This window comes from Ruditapes philippinarum, unplaced genomic scaffold (assembly GCF_026571515.1).
Source record: "Ruditapes philippinarum isolate M1 unplaced genomic scaffold, ASM2657151v2 ctg791_1_1_1_1, whole genome shotgun sequence".
NCBI classification, from domain to species: Eukaryota; Metazoa; Mollusca; class Bivalvia; order Venerida; family Veneridae; genus Ruditapes; species Ruditapes philippinarum.
Window position 1 is genome coordinate 156168 of NW_026861391.1, and position 20770 is coordinate 176937.

Genomic DNA, 20770 nt, shown 5'->3' on the forward strand with positions numbered 1-20770 from the left:
CATGTTTTTCATGAAGTTGAAATCATGAATTTGTGAAGGTGAAATCATGAATTCATTATTTCAACTTCAAGAAGACATAATTTCAGTTTTTTTTTTTTCCAATTTCCAACTTCACAAATCAAAACAATGTGGATTTATAGTCACAAATTTGAGACTGAAATTGTGGATTCATGAGATTTAAAATGTGTATTCATTTACTTGAAATTTTTTATTTGTGAAGTTGAAATCAAGAATTCATAACTTTTATGAAGTCGGAATGTGAATTTGTATTAGGGAATTGATAAACATAAAATGTCCTTACTGGATACACATCTCATTTACAAACTAAGTAAACCAAACTAGATGTATTTTTATACTTGCTAAAACAACGGAATTCCAATGAGCAGGATAATATTGCTATCATTATATTGTAATTTTGTAATATACTCATTTATGTCTTTCATGTTATAACTGTTGGTTCAGTGTTGTTGTATAATTGTTTTATATAAAAAATTTAAATAATTTCTTTATTGATGTTATTATTTTGCTTAGTTTATTTTCAAAAAGCATTCTTCTGGAATTTAACCAAATCATATATTTGAAACCAGTTTGTCAGATTTTTATATATGCTTTATAGATCACTGGGCATCACAAATAGATGTCCTACTTTCACCTGATAAAAATACTGCCACATTTTGATAAAGGCTGGGCCTTTAAGAAATTCATGGTTAATATTACTTTAATGTGTATGTTTCATCTATGAAGGCAGACATTTTAGAAGTCTTATGAGCCTGTAAATCACCTTTAAATCTCTTTTACATGAGGAATACTTTCTCTAGTTTTGCTTTTATTGAAATGATTTTTGCTATGCTTTGTTATTTCTATTATAATGAATAAAACAAATAAACTGCTAGAACAAATGATAATATTTGTATTTTTTGTTAACCTTTATTATGATGCAGTTTTATTATTCCCTTCCCAAAAGATGTTGTTAGATATGGTCATAGTCCTCATCTCATGATCTATCCATCCTTCCTTTCCATATTGTTGTCCTGATCATACATTGAAAAGTATTTGATTTGAGGTACAGCTTGAACATTCATAGGTGGATTATAGATCTTATTCATATTGAGTGCAGTTAATAAGAATTTTAATTATCCACTTCAAATTTTTCAGTAAATGTCTTTCATTATTTTATCATGTTTAAAGGCATACTAGTATTATTCCTTAGAAATAAATAAAATTGTTCTTCAGAATAAGAGCCAGATGAACCGGGTGATGTTCCACAGATAGGTTTTGGACACAGAGTAGTTTCTTGTTGATATATCTTGTAGTTTGAGAGTTTTGTCCCAGACAAAGTTCAAAGTGTAAAAATTGACAAAGGGCAATTACTCCAAAAATAGGCAAGGCATAGTTATGTTTTTTATGCAGTGCACTTCTACTTAATGAGATCTCTCTTTTGTAACCTACAAAGTTTCTTGTTGATACCTCTTTTGGTTTCAGAGTTATGTCCCAGACAAAGTTCAGTGTAAATATGAACAAAAGGCAATAACTCTAAAATTAGGCAAGGCAGTTATGGTTTTATGCACTGCAGTTGTACTTAATGAGATCTATCTACCTACAAAGTTTCTTTTTGATATCTCTTGTGGTTTCAGAGTTATGTCCCAGACAAATTAAAAAAGGCATTTACTCAAAAATTAAGCATGAAAGAGTTCCTGTTCTTAAATTAAGCATGAAAGAGTTTCTGTTCTTGTGCACTGCACTTCTACTCATTGAGATCCATCTATCTACTACATGTCTTGATGGCACCTTGTTGTTTCAGAATTATGTCCCGGACAAGAAAAAGGGGGGACTATTGAAATCTATAAAAGAACAAAAACAAGAGCTTTTGAGAAATTAAAATGAAACCATTTCTGATACATATTTGGCATAAAAAGTTTCATAGGTGGATTGATCTTTTGTGAGAGTGCAGTGCAAAATAATGATGACTGGACCTTTCATAATTTTTTAGTTCTTTAGTTCTTGTACTTTTCATGCTAATTTTAAGTCCACAGCATTACTCTTAAAGTATTAAAGGTACCATGGTTGCCACGGATAAAAAAGACAAATTACTCATTAACTGCAGGGCGTGTTTAAAATCATTTGGAATTATCCATAGGTGACTGTAACAAAAACAGATGGCCAGACAACCAGGTGGCTGGATAGCCTCAATCCAACTTTCATTGTGCAAGGGGTAACATTGTAACTTTTGTTGTGTAGGGTGGGGCAGAGGGGGTATAATACAACAAGCTCATGTGTAAAAAACATAGTTCCTTTATTAATAAGACAAAATATAATACATTCTGTTAACACAATAATTAGGACACTTATTTTTTTATAGAGGAATGTTTTGTCATGAAAGTATAAAATATGATCAGAGGTGTAAAGAAAAATGCATAAAAATTTCAAAATCTATAAAACACTAGCATACACATTACTTCTACCTTCAATTAAAAATGTAAGATAAACAATGGTGTTAACTAATGTACATATCACAGTTAACAAAGACAGCCTTAACATTTTCACAGAAAAAAAGGTGTAATATTATCTAATAAACCAAAAGAATGAAAAAAAATGATATGGCAGTGCTATGATGAACGGCCAGTGTTTGTTGTGTTTTGTTTTGGATGTGTGGGGTTGTGTAAAAAAAAAACTTGTCTTGGCATGAAAAAATAAAGTTTTTCCTTTTTATCTGGATATATATTAGAAGTACACATTTTTCTGCTTATCAGTTGAATATTTGATCATTATGTGTGAAATTGTCAGAAGCACCTCACCTTAATAACAGTAAAGTTTATGATACAGATTAGAGTAACACAGACTTTCACTTTGCTCCATAACAGGTACTATGATCACCTCATTAATGGCTGTTATGTTTTAAGTCACAATTACACTGTATAGGTCATAGGGGAGTTTCCAACCTTACTAGTGGAGATAGACTGTGGGTGTCCCTTTAATTTGTGCATTATTTCAGGCATGAGCGGACAACCTGAGTAGCAACAGCTTTCTTTAAGCTCCCTGGACTAGGATTCCTCACATGCAAATAAAATTCCAAAGTCCCACATGGGAGTTGATCCCACAGCTGTGAGGGTCAGCAACCTAAGCCACTTGGCAATGGAAGCCTTATACATATAATTAAATTAAGTTACACGCTGCATGAACTTATTACTTGTCAGAAGATAGACTAGCTTTACTTAACTTTATTAGATTTAATTAAATGTTTACACATAATTAAATAAAATAACATTGCCTTCATGAAACCTGAAGGCAAAAAAATAGAAAAAACAACAACCACAAATGCTAAAGTGGATGTTTTACATGTAATTTGATACATACATAATTTTATGATATATACATAATTTTATGCTATCAATGTATGATGCCACTTCTGATATTTATCGATAACCTGAATGTGGGTATATGACTTGGCATTCACTTCAATACACAAACATGATGACACCTACTTGCTTTGTAAAAATAATGAATTAGCAATGTATATTTTGTCATAAATCTTTTATAATATCCTTTGATGCTGAATGTATACAATTTATTACGTAAAGTTTACTCCATATTTTACTTAATTTTTTCTGGAGTGCCTTTCCCTTAGATATTATATTGTGAATGGAATGTTACATGTAGTTAGACGGACAAAAACAATCATGCAAGTTTGGATTTTTCAGAATATCTAATTAAGTACTTCTACGAGAAAGATGATTACAATAACCGAAATATAATACAATGTCTCATGTTTATAGCCAAAAAGGCTTTATGATTATTCTCCTTAATGACAAACCGGAAGAAAAATCTATATTTGTACTAACTTTTAAATCAGTTTCACTATATCAAGTCTTAATTGTTCACAAAGAACAACTTCTAAAAATGCTATTTTTAATGGTTCTTTATTATTATCATTATATTGGACTGTATAGATACTATTTCACAAATTTTTGGTCATGTTTAAATTGAAGGAGCTATATTAAAGGAACTATGCCGTTATTAAAGTTTCAAGATTTAAAGCAATTTAACAATAGTCTCTACTGTTGAAATTGTCAAGATTTGTATTCTGTTCTTGATACCGTTTGAACTATCAATGGGCTTTCCCAAGGTCAAATGAGGAAAGTTCATTGAACAGATCATGTTAGATAATGATTTAAACTCTTTTCTTTCCTTACAGTAGAAGTAATAAAATATTAAAATCAGACTTTTAGTTTCACAAATTAACAAACAATAGTAAAAAAAAATATACAAAATCTTTTATAAATGTTTTCCTAATTTCTAAGGTAACTAGTTTATAAATCTAGTATGCAATTTCAAGAGAAACGAACAAATGCAAAAGAAACATAAGCCTATATTCATCAAACTACTAAAATAAAATATTTGACACATACAGCTGTTATATTTACATTGTCTTTATTCATCAGAACAGTAATCACAGGTGTAAATATGACAGTCCTACAAACTAAGTATATGTTTATGTTCATCCATGCTGTTCTACAGAAATTATAAAATTCGCCCGAAGCGACAGATGGGGAAATGTTTATAATTCCTGTAGAACAGCTACGGAAGAATACTAACATACTTAGTGCCAAGCTTTATTTGGCTTCATTAATAGGTATTAACTTTTTTACATCACTACCTGTATATTTTTAGGAACGCAGTTCTATGAAGCATTATGAAAAATAGAAGGCGACTATAAATGGACTTTTATATACAATGTTGTATTGACTTGTGTTCTTCTATGAAAATTAACACACAATTTTTAAGAAATACAGCGTTTTCATTGGATGACAAATAAAGCTGGACGTCTACAGTAACCTTTAAGATGTGAAAAAGAAAATATTTTCAACTTTCAATATTGTTGTTAAATGTTAATAAGTATCCACCCAACTACTAGCAATGTACCGGTATATCACAAATTTCATCGGTAATTATCAATGCATGATATGAAAACAAAACAACAAAATCTTCACGAAAAAGTGGAGAAAAACAACTCTAGATACAGGAAAATGATGTTTTATTTACAATAGTTTTATATTAAAATGTGGAATGTTTTGGAATGCAATGCATAAATTATGTTACAAAAATGAAAAGAAAAAAAAAGAAAGAAAAATAAACACTAAAATAATGAACAAACAACCAAATACAAAATGAATGGATAGACAATTAAGATTTGCGTAGGCAAATGCTGATATGTGTTATTGTAAAACTTTAAAAAAAGCAAATGAAATTATTAAAATGTAAATGAAACGTATTACATAGGTTCCTTATCAATCACTGTCACACAGCACTATTCAAACCTATATATATGCCAATATCATTAAAAATTTAATTTCTTAATTACAATTTGCTTAAATTACATTTACAGGTGTTCTTTTTATTCACAATTGCATTCACAAGTGATCAGTTACCTACAATTACTATTACCAAGTGTTTAATTTAATTAAAACTGCATTAACAAGTGTTCATTTTTATTACAAATTAATTCACAAGTTATCAATTTACTGACAAAATGTTCAATTTAATTAATTACAATTTCATTGACAATAGTTCAATTAAATTACAATTACACTCACAAATGCTCTGTTTACATTTACCAAACTGTAATTTAGTAACTGGTTAACTGACTTGGCATAGAAAAAATCTTTCTTAAATTTGTCTTATAAATATAATTTCAACTTTTTCAGTTGAAAACAACTAAATGTGTTGACATTTGTCTTTTAGAAAAACATTTTTAGTTACCTTAGAAACAAATTTATATCAAAAAGTGAATACAAAAAAAAAAAAAACGCTCATCACTGATAAAAGCCGACAATAATTCTACTATCTAATTAGCATAATACAAATTAAGTCTGAAACTTTTCTGCATATATTATAAAATGTTGTGCATAATATTGTTTATTAATACAATGTAATAATGATGAAAAATACTTTTTCATTGATTTAAATTTGGCACCACAAAAGAGGGTGTGCCTGATATGGCAATATTACATCTCACAACCAAACTTCTTGTTAGAGATCCTTGAAACTTTACAAAAAAGCACTGAATACATTGCACCAGATTAAATGTTTACTTTATAAATTCATCTTTCTACAGAAATAACATCTGATGACAAATACAGCTGTAAAGCATTGATGCACAAGTTCACAATTTGTTGAAGGAATTTAGTATACTTGCAGTTTCTTTGGATTTACTTTTATTGGATGCTCAAGATATTTATCTTTGGGATGAAATACAAATTAATACATTCATTACAAAGGGGAGGTGATCCAACTTATCAATGCAAAATGCACCAAGAGTTATGTCACATTATGTCACATAACATAGAAATCTGATTATATCAGACCAATAGAAATCTATATAAAAATATTTTCTAGCAGCACATAAATTAAAGAAAGTCACCAGCTTTTTTTTTTCCAAAATTCTTTCAAGCATTCTTATCAACATCTATTCTGCATCATCATAATTATTGTACATGTCCGCCAATTTAGCAAACTTCGGTCCCCACTCGTTTAGATAGTCGTAGTCCTGACTTCCTGAACTTGACGTATTTAGTGAACTCAATGAACCGGCATCGCTGCTTCCGCCTTCAAAGTTAAAGTCATGTGGTGTATCATATGGCGGGGAGTTCGGATCATCATCTGCATCGTTCAACCGGTTGTGAATAAAGTCACCGACTTCTGGTCTGTCCGCTGAGGAACTCAAGGGTTTAACGTTTTGTTTACGTATATCCGGAGCATCGAAAGGATGTTCTCCAGTGTCTGGCTTACGAAGTCGGCTTAGGTCATATTGAGTATGGTCCTCTTCACCTGTAAAAATAAGTTATATATACGATCATTATAGACGTGTCTGTTTTTAACTTAAAGATATTTTTTATTAACACATACAGATATCATCTGATACATATTACTGTCTAGCCATCTGTTATCTTGTGCAGTAATAATATAAACATAACAGAAATTTGTTTCTAAAGAAAGTCTGCAGTTTATTTGGACCAATCTCCAATTTGTTTCCTGGAACTAACCTGTGCTGATGTTGTAAATATTAAGAAACAAAGTTGTAACACCATCAGGAGGGTTCAAATCCATGATCCCCGTGTTGCCAGGCAAACATCTCAACCACTACATCAATCCTCCTTTATCATTAATTGATCATTCACAGAATGAATGAGGTTATCAGTACACAGCTTTGATCGACAAGAATGCTAAGATATCTTTCAGGAGAGATAACTCTTGTAAAATAAAATAAACGTACCTGCTCCTTCTTCATCATAATACATAATATTTTCTCTGATATCATCATCCATATCCTCATCAAACGGTTCTTTCTCAGCCGGCTTCCGTCGAAAAAATAGCAGATATGCAATGATTATAATGGCAGCTGAAAATAAAACAAGGCAATTTTTTTTTTTAATTAAATTTTGTAAGGGAGAGAAACAGTTCAAAATGATGTTGGGGTTTTTGGTCGCACTAAAACTATTGGATCTGGAATAGGGGTATTCACCAAAAGCACCAAAATCAACATTATTTGAAAATTGCAGACTCAATTCGATTGAGTCCTTTCATAATTATAGGACTTTGCAACAGAACAGGTGAAAGTTTTTATATAAACACTATTGTGCATCATAGTTATTTCAGGCACAGCATGTAATTGATTTGAACCAAAAACATTCAATAAGCTAGCTTGAAAGCTTTCTCACAAGGAAAGAAGGTGAACTGATTTCATGTCAACAAATTTGACAAATATGCTGCAGGCGGCCATAGAAATAGACAAGAGCCCGGTTTGAGCCGGGTGATGCTCCCCGAATAGGTTTTGGACACAGAAAAGTACATCTCTTGTAGTTTCAGAGTTATGTCCCTGGAAAAAGTTCAAAGTGCAATAATTCCACAATTAGGCAAGGCAGAGTTACTGTTCTTTGCACTGCACTTCTAATCAATGTGATCTATCAACCTACAAAGTTTCGTGTTGATATCTCTTATGGTTTCCGAGTTATTTCCCGGACAACTTCAAAAAGTAAAAATAAACAAAGGGCAATAACTCCAGAATTAGGCAAGGCAGAGTTATGATTCTTGTGCACTGCACATCTACCATTAAGATATATCTACCTACAAAGTTTCATGTTGATATCTCTTATAGTTTTACAGCTATGTCCTGGACAAGATTTTTCTAAAAGGGGAGATAATTCAAAAATGAGGCTTAACAGAGTTATGGTTCTTTTGCACTGCACTTCTACTCAATAAGATCTATCTACCTACAAAGTTTCATCTTGATATCTCTTATAGTTTTAGAGTTATGTCCCGGACAAAGTTCAAAGTGTTAAAATAACAAAGGGCAATAACTCCAAAATTAGTACAAAAAGAGTTTTTGTTCTTATGCACTGCACATCTACCCATTGAGATCTATTCACCTACAAAGTTTCAAGTTGATATCTCTTATAGTTTTAGAGTTATGTCCCGAACAAGATTTTTCTATAAGGGGAGATAATTCAAAAACCGGGCAAAATAGAGTATGGTTCTTTGACACTGCACTCCCCCTCAATGCCCTCTACCACTGTATGAAGTTTGAACAAATTATCTCCAAGGGTTTTCAAGTTATGCTCTGGACAAGACAACAGACGGACAAGACGGACAAGGCGCCGACTATATGCTCCCCCGAATTTTTTCGGGGAGCACAAAAATGAATAACATTTGTGTAAACAAACAAAAATCTGTAACAAACAGATAAACAACCTTTTCAACTAACAACACTTACTAGTAATTTAGTGAATACAAAACAGTTTAAAGCCGAAAGTCTTTGTAGCATAAAGCCTATTGAAACACTCTCATATCTGTAGTACTTGTAACTGTTTTTACAAAGCACATGTATATTGGCAAGATTAAAACAAAGCCAGTCTGTGTAGCAACAATATAAAGCATGACAATTAACTTTAAGTTAATCTTTTTACCTCATATATCAGTATAATGGAATAACCCTGCTCTGTATAGTAGTTATTCTAATACTGAGAGTCTACAAGAAACTGTCAAAACTGAGCCAGTGTGTAAGCTGAACTGCCTCTACAATAATGACATAAACAAGTTCATAAAGGTGTAGCATAAGACTACCTACCTATTAGGACTAGTACTCCAAGAACTATTCCAACAATCATTCCAGATGCTACCCCAACTACAGGTTCTTCTTCAGTCTCTCTGACACATGCATCACCACCAGGGTTAATGTCCGGATGACATTGACACAGAGGTCCATACCAGGCTCCTGAACATATACACTTAAACGGTTCTTCGTTTGCTCCAGGTGGTACATTAATAGAGCAGACTGCACTTCCAAAACACGGACCATCCACACAATAATCTATGGGTACACACGTAGACCCACTCTTTATGTAATACTCCGGGCATCTATAAAGAAACAAAAATTAAGTTTCACTTTTGTTCAAACACCAACACATACAGTCCTTACATGATAATGATGTAATTTAGTTTGACAAAGATAAATTCACAAGTTTTAAATTTTATAAAACTCAAGTAAGACATTAAAATAGGAAAGACATAATCATAAAGTTACATTACCCAAAACAGAACTAAATAATTAACATGAATTTTCTCTAGATTAAATTCACCATGCATACAAATCAAGCTGGTGTGGCTTTATTCCCCACCTACTTATGTGTTATTTATATAACTGATGAGTGTGCCCTGCTTTGAGCTGCCAATTAGTATCTAATGGTGTTTCAGTATTAAAAAGCTATAGATGGACAATAAGCAGTTTAAAGTCTGAATTTAAATATCTGTGACATCAGCCTGTTATGATCACTTCTAGTTTTCAGAGTTATCCTTAACCAGCCAGACCCAAACAAGGCTAGCCTTTACCACCAGTATATGGCCAGGCAAGCCTGCACATGTGTACAGTCTGACAAGGTTCAATAGTAAGCTCACCAACCTCAAATTTTCGTCCTTATAGCCCTAAAATTTATAATTGACACTCCTAAAAATAGAAGCTGGACAAGTCAATTTTATGTATTTCGGATGTTAATAGTTAAATAAGTTTTAGTTTTATTACTTACACACAGCTGAAGTCACCCCACAGGTCCTTGCAAATAAAAGGATCAGAACAAACAGTGTCAGTGCAAAGGTTTCTGTTGCAACCTCTTTCAATGTTAGCATAAGATTTAATTGTAGCAGCCTGGCTTTGATTTGATTCATTGGGCTGCATTGGAAACCAGTTGTTGTCATATCGAACATCATTTAAACATGCTGAAATAAATAAATAAATAAATAAATGAATAATGTGAATTGAATGAATGAATGATCAAATGATTGACAGACCGACTGACTGACTGACTGACAGATTGATTGATTGATTGATTGATGATTGATTGATTGATTGGTTGACTGAATGGATAAGTATTTATGGATGGATGACCATGTCAGTTACAATGTTAAAATAACTGCCAAAAAATTGCGGCATGGCAGAATGGGTTAAAACAAATGATCTTTGGCTACATGTGTTCACACTTAATAAGACCTGAGTTAACCTAGAGGTGTTATGGGTAAAAGTACATAGATAACTATAAAGTAAATATAGTATTCTTACAGTTTTCAAAATCCTCGCCTACAAATTCTGCTTTGCCCGATGTGTACGACACACTAGCTCCTCCATATATCTGATCTTGCCTGACATAGAAATCAACTACCCCATTTACTGGACCCAAAGTTTCAGTATAATACCGTCCCTCGCCACTATCCATCTTCAAAATGAATTCCTTTCCAAAGCGTTCTAGAGTTACTACATGCCAGTAACCGTCGGCAACAGTTGGAACATTTGAGAGAATAATGTCATAAGCATCGTCACCCAAGTTGTACGACACTTGTAATTTTCCTCCTACAATCTGAAATAACAACAAACTATATTAGTCCAAAGAATCGTTCAAACTACAGTAAAGTTTCACAGCATTAATGCAACACTGCATTTACTTAATGAATTCAATGAACAAATTAATAATTACAATAGACCCCAATGCTATATAATATCATTACAACAGTACAGCAATAAGCTCTTTATTATCAACCTAAATGTGACAATTTATATCTTTAGGAAGTTGAGATATAATTTCTCTAAACATGAAAATAATTTTCTTTTCATTTTTTCAAGTGTAAATTGTATCACTATCTATAATAAAGTGCTTCTATATGAAACTTTAAAAAATTTCTATTTACAAAGAAAATCTAGGAAAGTTTATGATAAGACACATAAGCTTTTCACTTTCTAAATATAGAATGCTTATGACACTAGTAGAGCTAAAAAAAATCATCAATGGGAGGAGAGTAGTATATTTGGCCTATAGGGTGTGCAGGGTATCTCAGCATGAAATGGACTTCCAAACTAATGTCTTTGAAGCTTGACAATGTTAAACTTACCTTGAACAGAATGTATTTATTTGGATCATTGTCATGGGAAACATAAAACATAAGGCCTTCAGTGTCTCTTGTCCGGAACTGAAAGGTTACGGCCATTTTGCGTGAGTTTAAAATCTTTTTAAAGGTATTCAAAATTTCCCAATCCATGTAACTCTGCATCTTGAACAATGTTTGTGTTGTATCTGAAATAATAAAACAGAAATATCAAATAATTAATTTATGATAGAATAAGTACAAGAAATATGAAAGACAGCAGACTGATTACTGTGCTGTTAATGTAATAAAGTTTGGTTATTAAAATGGGTTCAGGGTCAGTATCTGATTACTAAAATTGTATCAAGGACAGTGGGAATGTCTCTAAATGCTTCTCTTTCAGGAAATACTCACTTGTATTACAAATGCCATCAAATGTTGCCTTTTTATAGCCTGGGTTGCAGACACAAGTTGCTTCAAGTCTCCCATTTGATGTCACACCCGTCACAGAACACTGACCCTGCCCACAGCCATCAGGACAGGCATCGTCCTCAATGTCACAACCATCTTTGGTTCCTGGAAATTGTCCACCTGTGCTTAAGTCATATACCTGCAACGAAAAATATGAAAAAATGGCTTGCTTGAATATTAACTCAAATCATCAGTACATCATAGCTGTGATAAGATTTACTCTGCCAGCACTAACATTTACCCATCCAGCACAGATATTTACTTAGTCAGCACTGATACCTTAACAGTATTATATTTTCCCAATTAGCAATATTTTCCCAGCCAGCACTGATATCTACCAAGACTGTACTGATATTTACTAGGGTTGGGAACGAATAAGGAATTTGATGTTCGAATATTCGTTTTCTATATTCGAATATTCTTTTTTTACAACATTTGTTCCAAATTTCTCTTTGACGTATACGTATCCGAAATTGATTGCGTCCAATACTATACTACTTGAATATGCTTGTAATAATCGACGATTAAAAATACCTTTATTACTACGTCAAAGTTTTTTTTTAAATTTATATATTGTAAATCCACATAAATGTTTACAATTTGAAATAAATTCATATTTTGAATGCTTTTTGTTCAGTTAATCCTATTTGTCTTATAAACGGGAGGTAACTCACGTGACTTGTTTGACAGTTATATGAATAATCGTACATGTAGCCTCTTAGCCCCAATAACAAATTGAATCTTAACTTGTATTAAATTTTTTTTATTTATAATTTTAGATAAGGTTTAAAATATTCTTAAAATAAATTTAGCTATAACGCAGTAAATATCACACACTGAGAGTAATATCTACGGAAAAATATATTTCTGACAGAATAAAGACACTTCCAATGCTTTCATTACTGCCGATTAATGCGTGCCGATTTATTCTTCTTCACAAACTTTAAGACAATTTTTAATTAATCGGAAAGATTATAGCACAGAAAACAATAAATAAGTTAATTAAAATCTGAAAAAAACAGGTAAATTGCAAACTGAAACGGGTGCCCTATTGATCAACTAGACCCCAAAGTTTTCACAGTTAATTGGCGATAATCGTTGACACGCGTTATACAAACGTGTGAACACCTGGTCAAGTAAAGGTCAATGGTTTAATTTACGATCATAATTGAAATCTAAAGTAATAACAAAAAAAATTGAATATTCGTATTTGTTTTTCAATGTTCGATTATTCGATAGTGTTTCGAATATTTGAATATAATTCCCGGCCCTAATATTTACCCTACCAGTCCTGAGATTTACCCAGCAAGCACTGATATCTACCAAGACAGTACAGATATTTACCCTGCTAGTACTGATATTTACCTCTTTATTGTGAATAAGATTCCTCATGCATCCATCAAACTTCTCTGTAAGAACATTGGCAGGGTATGATGGGTTACTCATTCTACCTCCAAGTTGAAGAACATCGACAACATTTATGTAGATATTTTCACCTCTTGTGACCCCTGTAACCTCACAGTCTAGTCTATCTTGCCTTGAACTGTCAACACAATGGTCCACCACCATACGTACATTCTAAATAATAACAACAGAAAGATGTCAAATATACAAAAGAGAAAACCAGTTATAATAAATTTATCATTTAATTAATTTCTTCCTCACAGTGGTGAAATTTTTTCAAAATTTCAACTTTCTGATAAATGGTGGTCAATATTTTTCAAACTTTAGTTCCTATAGTCATAGATTTTATTAGTCTTTGTATGCAATAATTGACTGTCTTTCCACTTCTCCTTGCCTTTATATTAAATGAAAAATTATCTTTTTGTGAAAAATTTGAACCTTAATTTTTCTTAAGTTCTGCAACTTTGTGTACATAGCAAATGAATTACACTCTTTTTATAAATATGTTACACCTCAGACATAGTAGTTACTTTTACTGCTTTTCATTTAGTATAATGTAAGTCACATCAAATTATATACATGAAATACCTTCTTATCCCTGAATACATCAATACGATGCCATGCTCCATCACTAAGACTTTTCCCATCTGTAATCTCCATCATTATTTCACCTGTGCCATGGTTAATTCTTAACCTAGGTTTTCCATTTACCAGTTCCACCAATAGAAAATCTGTTGGATCAACTGGCTCGAGCTCAGCCACGGGACCGTTGTATAGAATAATGGCTGTCGCTTTCTTTGTCATGAATTCAATGCTTGTTCTACTCTCCTCACACTGTTCTAGCTGTTTGTACAACGCGTAACCTGTACCATCAAAACTCTGACGAAGTTTCTGACATCTTGGACCTTCAAATCCATCTGGACAGTCACAGCTGAAAGAAAAAGGAAATTAGTATAGGCAAGAATAAATTACAACAGGATTGCCTTTACAACAAAACTAATCTAAATAGTAACAAGAGCTGTCCGTAAGACAGCGCGCTCGACTTTTTTATTGCTTGCCAATAAAAAAAGTTTTTGCAGTAAAAGGCAATACAAGAATCTCTGTATTTTTAAAGTGAACTAGTTGTTTGATACCCTTGAATATTACAGCAATGTTTATATGACATAATTTATGGTAAAGTGAACAAGTGGATAGGAATGAATTTTTTTAGATTTTTTAAGTTTTTTAGTGCTTGCCTATAATACAAAACATTGACAGTTAAGGGCCATAATTCAAATAAAATCTTTGACAGAATTACCTTCTCCTGGACATGTTTGGGAATCATGATTGTAAACAAGTATTCCAACTTTCAAATTAATATCTCAAACAGTTCAGTCAAAAAGTGGACTGGTACTAAAAACTTAACCAAGATTCTAAGTCGATAAAAGGCCTTAATTTTTAAAACAAATCCTTGACAGAGTTACCTTCTCTTGCGTACAGATGGGGGTAATGATGTGAAATAGCATTAAAAGTTTCAAAGCAATATCTCAAAGGGTTAAGGCAATAAGTGGATTTTACCCATATTCAATGTATTTTCTAAGTCAAAAAGGGCATAATTCTGTCAAAAACCTTGACAGAGTTATGTCCTCTTGTCTGTTGATGAAGGTCGTGATGGTAAACAAGTATGGTCAGTTTCAAAGCAATACCTCCAATGGTTTTGAAATAAAGTGAGGTGGTACAAAAAACTTAACCAAGCTCAATACACTTTCTAAGTCAAAAAAGGGCCATAATTCTGTCAAAAACCTTGACAGAGTTATGTACTCTTGTCTGTAGATGGAGGTTATGATGGTGAACAAGTATGGTAAGTTTCAAAGCCATACTTGTAATACTTCTGAAATAAAGTGGGGTGGTACGAAAAACTTAACCAAGGTGTGACGCCAACGCCGACGCCGACGCCGGGGCGAGTAGGATAGCTCCCCTTTTCATAGAAAAGTCGAGCTAAAAATCACCATTTATTAAGTAAATTTCTCAGGAAATATAAAAAAGAATCAGTAGGGCTTGGAAAGTCTTGAAAAACATAATAAACAGAGAAAAAAAAAGATATTTTATGACACTTGTGTCCAAATGATTCAGAATATAATCTATACACAACACTGTCTTACCTCACTACACCCCAGTCATTTTTGCTACAAATTCCACCATGGTAACAATAACCTGGAGTACATTCAATTGTTGGTGAGAAAGTAGCTGCCCGGCAACCACAAGTGCCAATTACATCTGTTTCCACGCCAACATAGGAAGCACCTTTAGTATTGTACATTTTCGGATTTTCTTTCACTTCCAGTTTATTGAAACATCCACCTTCACAAGTTTCAAACTGACACTTATCTATTGGCACCATTTCAATTGTTCCTGTGTTATCCACACCCTGTGTGGTTAGCAGATTTTCAAACTGAAAAAAGTGAAAATGTTTTGGTATTATCAGAAACATTTAGAAATAAAATTAGTTCACGGGCAGAATTACATTTAATATTTGTAATATCCAGGGCCTTTTCCAGCTATTTTGGGAAAGACCCCCAGCATACATTGGGAAAAATTATTTGGAATCTGGTAAATTTGAGAAATTTTAAAAAGCTGAAAACTGCATTTTACATGCTTTTCAAGGTTTTTAACATTTCTATGACCATATAGCCTGTCAAACAGTCTTACCAATATTTTCAAAAGTTGAAACAGTTCCTCTGTTTTGGTTGCTTTTGGTAATTTTTCTTTAATTTTGGGAAAGAGGGGCTATTTTGGATTGGAAATGGGGCCTTATATCGGCCCCTGATGGTAGGGTGAAAATGCCCTGGTACCTAACACCTGATATATGTAAATAGTGATACATGATTTCAGTCCCTTATTACTTCTAAGTAAGTTAAATGGCATTGACTGAATTTTTTAGCAGCAGTGATACATCGTCCATTAACATATCATGATTTAACAATACATCATCACCAAACAAAACAAGAGCTGTCAGTAGGACAGCAACGCTCGACTATTCTTAGTGCTTGATAGTAAAAAAAGCCTTGATTAAAAGGTAAAAAATTTTAAGTAAAGAAAAAGGCAAAATTTTTCTTTAAATCCATATTACAGTTATAGGCCTTGGAGACAGTATAAAATTTCAACATGTTTCAAAGCCTTATGTCAATGAATTTTGAAAATATTTGAGGTATAACAAAAACTTTAACGTAAATTCTAAGTCGAAAAAGGGGCATAATTCTGTCAAAATGCTTAATAGAGTTACCTCCTCCTGTCTACAGGTTGGGGTAATGATGGTGAACAAGTGTGCAAAGTTTCAAAGCCATATGTCAATGGACTTTGAAAATATTTAAACTATTACAAAAACTTTAACATAAGTGGTTACGCCGACGCTCGGGTGACTACAATAGCTCTACTTATTCTTATCGAATAGTCGAGCTAACAATGTGGCCACATGCCATTAACAGATAAAGATAAAATTCAACCTTTTGTCCCATTCCAAAAGAATCAAGTTTCAAGTGGAAGAACCAGCTGTTAAGTTTTATGTTACAGAGACACAGTTAATGTCACTTTCCAGCTTTATTGGCGGATGATGTATATATTTCTTTTAAACGATCCCAAATTAAACTGAATATTTTACAACCCTGATGAAGACTCCCGAGAGTGGAAACATCATTATCATCATTAAATAAAAATCTTAAAGACTTATCCTGTGTTGTTTATTTGAACCGCGTCATGACAAAACCAACATAGTGCGTTTGCGACCAGCATGGATCCAGACCAGCCTGCGCATCTGTGCAGTCTTATCAGGATCCATGCTGTTTGCTATCAGATTCTCTACTTGTAATAGAGTTGGTAAGCGAACAGCATGGATCCTGATCAGACTGCGCAGATGCATGCTGGTTGCAAACGCACTTTGTTGGTTTTGTCGTGACGTGGCTCATTTGTATCACACTTTTCTTTACTTTTAAGTTATTAAATTGAAAATGTACACCTAACCTATTATTTCTACAGAAAAATAAACCATTACCTCAGCTTTATCAGCAGTAACAAGCCCGTCAAGGCGGCTGCTTTGATAATATGGTGACCCGTGGGCTGCAAATCGTACGTCCGTATGTGTGTCATCACCCATTACACTCACTATCTGTACATTGTGTAGGTTTTGTCTTATATCATTCTGGTTTGGACCATATAATTTCTCCGCCAGTTTTTCCTGGAATTTTTCCAGCATACTTTGTTGAAATACCGACGCTTGTGCCCCTTTCTTCGAGTCAAATGGAGGCTTGTATATAAAATCTTCTGGGCTGATTCCTGGAAAATCACATTATAATTGTAAAATAAATATGTTTGTCTGACCTTGAGAAAGATGGCTTTTGTGCTGAACAGGAAAGATTATCCTGCAAAAGATTTTGCCTTTGGTTTGAATTAAGATATGCCAGACAGAATTTAATGTTTTGTGATTAAACATGTGGTTCATTGAAAAGTTTTAACTGAAACTAAGAAAAATTATCCATTTTTTATGTTAGTTTCTTATACCACTAGAAATTCATTAAAACAATAAAGAATGAACAGCATGATGCAAACAAAATGTGGTTCACTTTTTGGGGAAAAAAATCAATGAAATTGAATGCATAACTTACAATTCATTTTATAATTTTAATCTCAAACATAGTTATTATGTTATTTTTGGCAATTTGAAGATAAATATCCATTTATGCCAAAATACATTAGTGCCCCACAAATAATAATGATTTTCTTACAATACCATTTGTTTCAAACAAGCAAGAATTAAACACAGTACAACTATAAAACAAAATTGAGCCGCGTCACGACAAAACCAACATAATGGATTTGCGACCAGCATGGATCCAGACCAGCCTGCGCATCCGTGCAGTCTGGTCAGGATCCATGCTGTTCGCTTACCAACTCTATTACAAGTAGAGAAACTGATAGCGAACAGCATGGATCCTGATCAGACTGCGCGGATGCGCAGGCTGGTCTGGATCCATGCTGGTCACAAACCCATTATGTTGGTTTTGTTGTAGCTCGGCTCAATTACCATTTATTCTTATAGAGCCAGAATTAAACACAGCATCTTCACTAATGTATACAACATGAATCTTCACTGTTGATGTTCTGGATCGGCCAGTTTGATCTTGTACTTTAACCATGACATCAAACGTCATTTCAGGAACCTTTGGTTTCAGTATAATCTCTCCTGTTGTCTCACCGATTCTACAAGAAAAAACATGATTAATATTTTAAATGTCATGTCTGTATTCTAATATTATCTCTTTGATAATTTTAAGTTTTGTACAAAAAGAGTACACCTACCTAGATTTTTGTACAAAATCATGAACTAGACAGTCAAATCCAACATTGTATTAAACAGGATGGCCAGTTGGTAGAAACTGTTGTTATTATTTTTAAATTCCAGATAATAATCAGGTTACATTCCAAACTAAAAACCATCATTATGTTTTCTTTTTCTGGACTTACTTACAAATAAAGATATAAAAGCACCTTTCATTCATTTCTGTCAAAAGGCATGCACAATCTGTCACCTCAAAATTTGTCATGTGACAAACTGTACAATTTCAAACCTTAACCTGTTGTATTTGTGTAATGGATCTGCCCTGCTTTCACTCTAGAACAGTCCATTTAAATTTCAATTTTAAAAATATACAAACTTAGCTACCAACAGTAAAGTGTATTGTCAGACTGTATTGGTATCCGGGTGATGTGTGTCAGACTGTATTGGTATCCGGGTGATGTGTGTCAGACTGTATTGGTATCCGGTAGATGTGTGTCAGACTGTATTGGTATCCGGGTGATGTGTGTATCCGGGTGATGTGTGTCAGACTGTATTGGTATCCGGTAGATGTGTGTCAGACTGTATTGGTATCCGGGTGACGTGTGTCAGACTGTATTGGTATCCGGGTGACGTGTGTCAGACTGTATTGGTATCCAGGTGATGTGTGTCAGACTGTATTGGTATCCGGTAGATGTGTGTCAGACTGTATTGGTATCCAGGCTGACGTGTGTCAGACTGTATTGGTATCCAGGCTGACGCGGCTCTATACTGGTGGTAAAGCTAGCCACTTTGGTCTCGGCTGGTTAAGGGTTACAACCCAACCAAACAACAACAAAAACTAAAAAAAACACACACACAAAAAGTAACTTACGAGACAAAGTATCCTGCGACTTGTTCGTTGAGAAGTGTAAATGTTTTATCAGTGTCCATGTCATCAGGATCATTGGCATTAACTGTCCCAATCACAATGTCACCAAACAAACCTTAAATTAACATGAAAAACAATATATGAAATTTCTTCAAAAGTTTTTACCTAATGAATTCCTATTTGCTATAACGACTGGCCTATCTAACTAAAAAAGATCAAGCTCAGAGTAAAACATATCTGTTGACTTACAATTCTTCATTACTAAAGAAATACAGACTTGACTCTGGCTTGATCTTTCTCCTATTACTCATTTTACAGAATCAACATGACTTTACAAAGAAGAGTATGGGACAGAATACTTTGCCCTAGTTGACACTGGCACATATAATGGGACAAACATCTGGAGATCAGCCCTGCAACATTATAAAAAAAATATCCTTCTCAATCAATCAACTTCAAATTGGATACTAACATAAGACTTTTTATCTGGTCAGAAGTTGCTTGTCTATATAATGTCCCAGGTGACAGGACTATTATATGAATCTTATCTACAAGTGATAAAATGAGCCACGTCATGACAAAACCAACATAATGCGTTTGCGACCAGCATGTATCAGACCAGCCTTATCCGTGCAGTCTGATCAGGATCCATGCTGTTCGCTATCAGTTTCTCTACTTGCAATAGACTTGGTAAGCCTGATTAGACTGTGCGGATGCGCAGGCTGGTCTGGATCCATGCTGGTTGCAAACGCATTATGTTGGTTTTGTTGTGACGCGGCTCAAATATTTTATGTAAAATGCTAGATATGTAGTAAGCATGTAATAAGATGTATAAGATTTCTAAATACAATGTCAATATCAAGATGCTGTCTTAAATACACAATGTACAGGTTTGATTGCTTATTATGGTAACATTGTTACTCTATTACCTTTATAGTTGTACACAATGATGTTTTGGTACCCGTCTTCATGTTTATTATCGTTTTTGTCCTGTATGGTTACGTGTAGGTACCGGATACAACATTGCTGATCTGCACGCCCTGTATTAGCCACATCACACATATAGATAGGCAAGGTAACTGTCTTCCCTCCACGCTCATCTTCCCTGTCAAATGATCCAGTCACATATATTTTTGCTGTACCTTGACTATTATCTCCAGCTGAAAACAAAACAAAAATATACCAATTATAATATCTATTACACTTCAACGTACAAAATACAGTATTAAAGGAGTTGGTGGTCACAAAGCCAAAATATATTAAATTTTAAAAACTTTCATAGAAAATAAAGAAATACACCAGAGTTTAATTAA

The 20770-nt window shown here is 33.4% G+C and overlaps 1 protein-coding gene across 1 annotated transcript in view; it reads right to left on the reverse strand.

Moving 5' to 3' along the window:
• Nucleotides 1–2276: 2276 nt before the first annotated feature.
• The window catches only part of LOC132715467 (neural-cadherin-like), a 46254-nt gene continuing 27760 nt past the window's right edge, over nt 2277–20770 (reverse strand). Inside the window, exons 22-35 of the mRNA XM_060698470.1 lie at nt 20387–20617; nt 19461–19572; nt 18335–18510; nt 17306–17586; nt 15420–15709; nt 13867–14209; nt 13240–13452; nt 11818–12013; nt 11431–11612; nt 10607–10901; nt 10077–10266; nt 9122–9411; nt 7271–7396; nt 2277–6825 (exon numbers count right to left, since the gene is read on the reverse strand). Of these exons, the coding sequence (XP_060554453.1) occupies nt 6464–6825; nt 7271–7396; nt 9122–9411; nt 10077–10266; nt 10607–10901; nt 11431–11612; nt 11818–12013; nt 13240–13452; nt 13867–14209; nt 15420–15709; nt 17306–17586; nt 18335–18510; nt 19461–19572; nt 20387–20617 (3287 nt within the window). The 3' untranslated portion in view covers nt 2277–6463. The remainder of the gene's footprint in view (nt 6826–7270; nt 7397–9121; nt 9412–10076; nt 10267–10606; nt 10902–11430; nt 11613–11817; nt 12014–13239; nt 13453–13866; nt 14210–15419; nt 15710–17305; nt 17587–18334; nt 18511–19460; nt 19573–20386; nt 20618–20770) is intronic.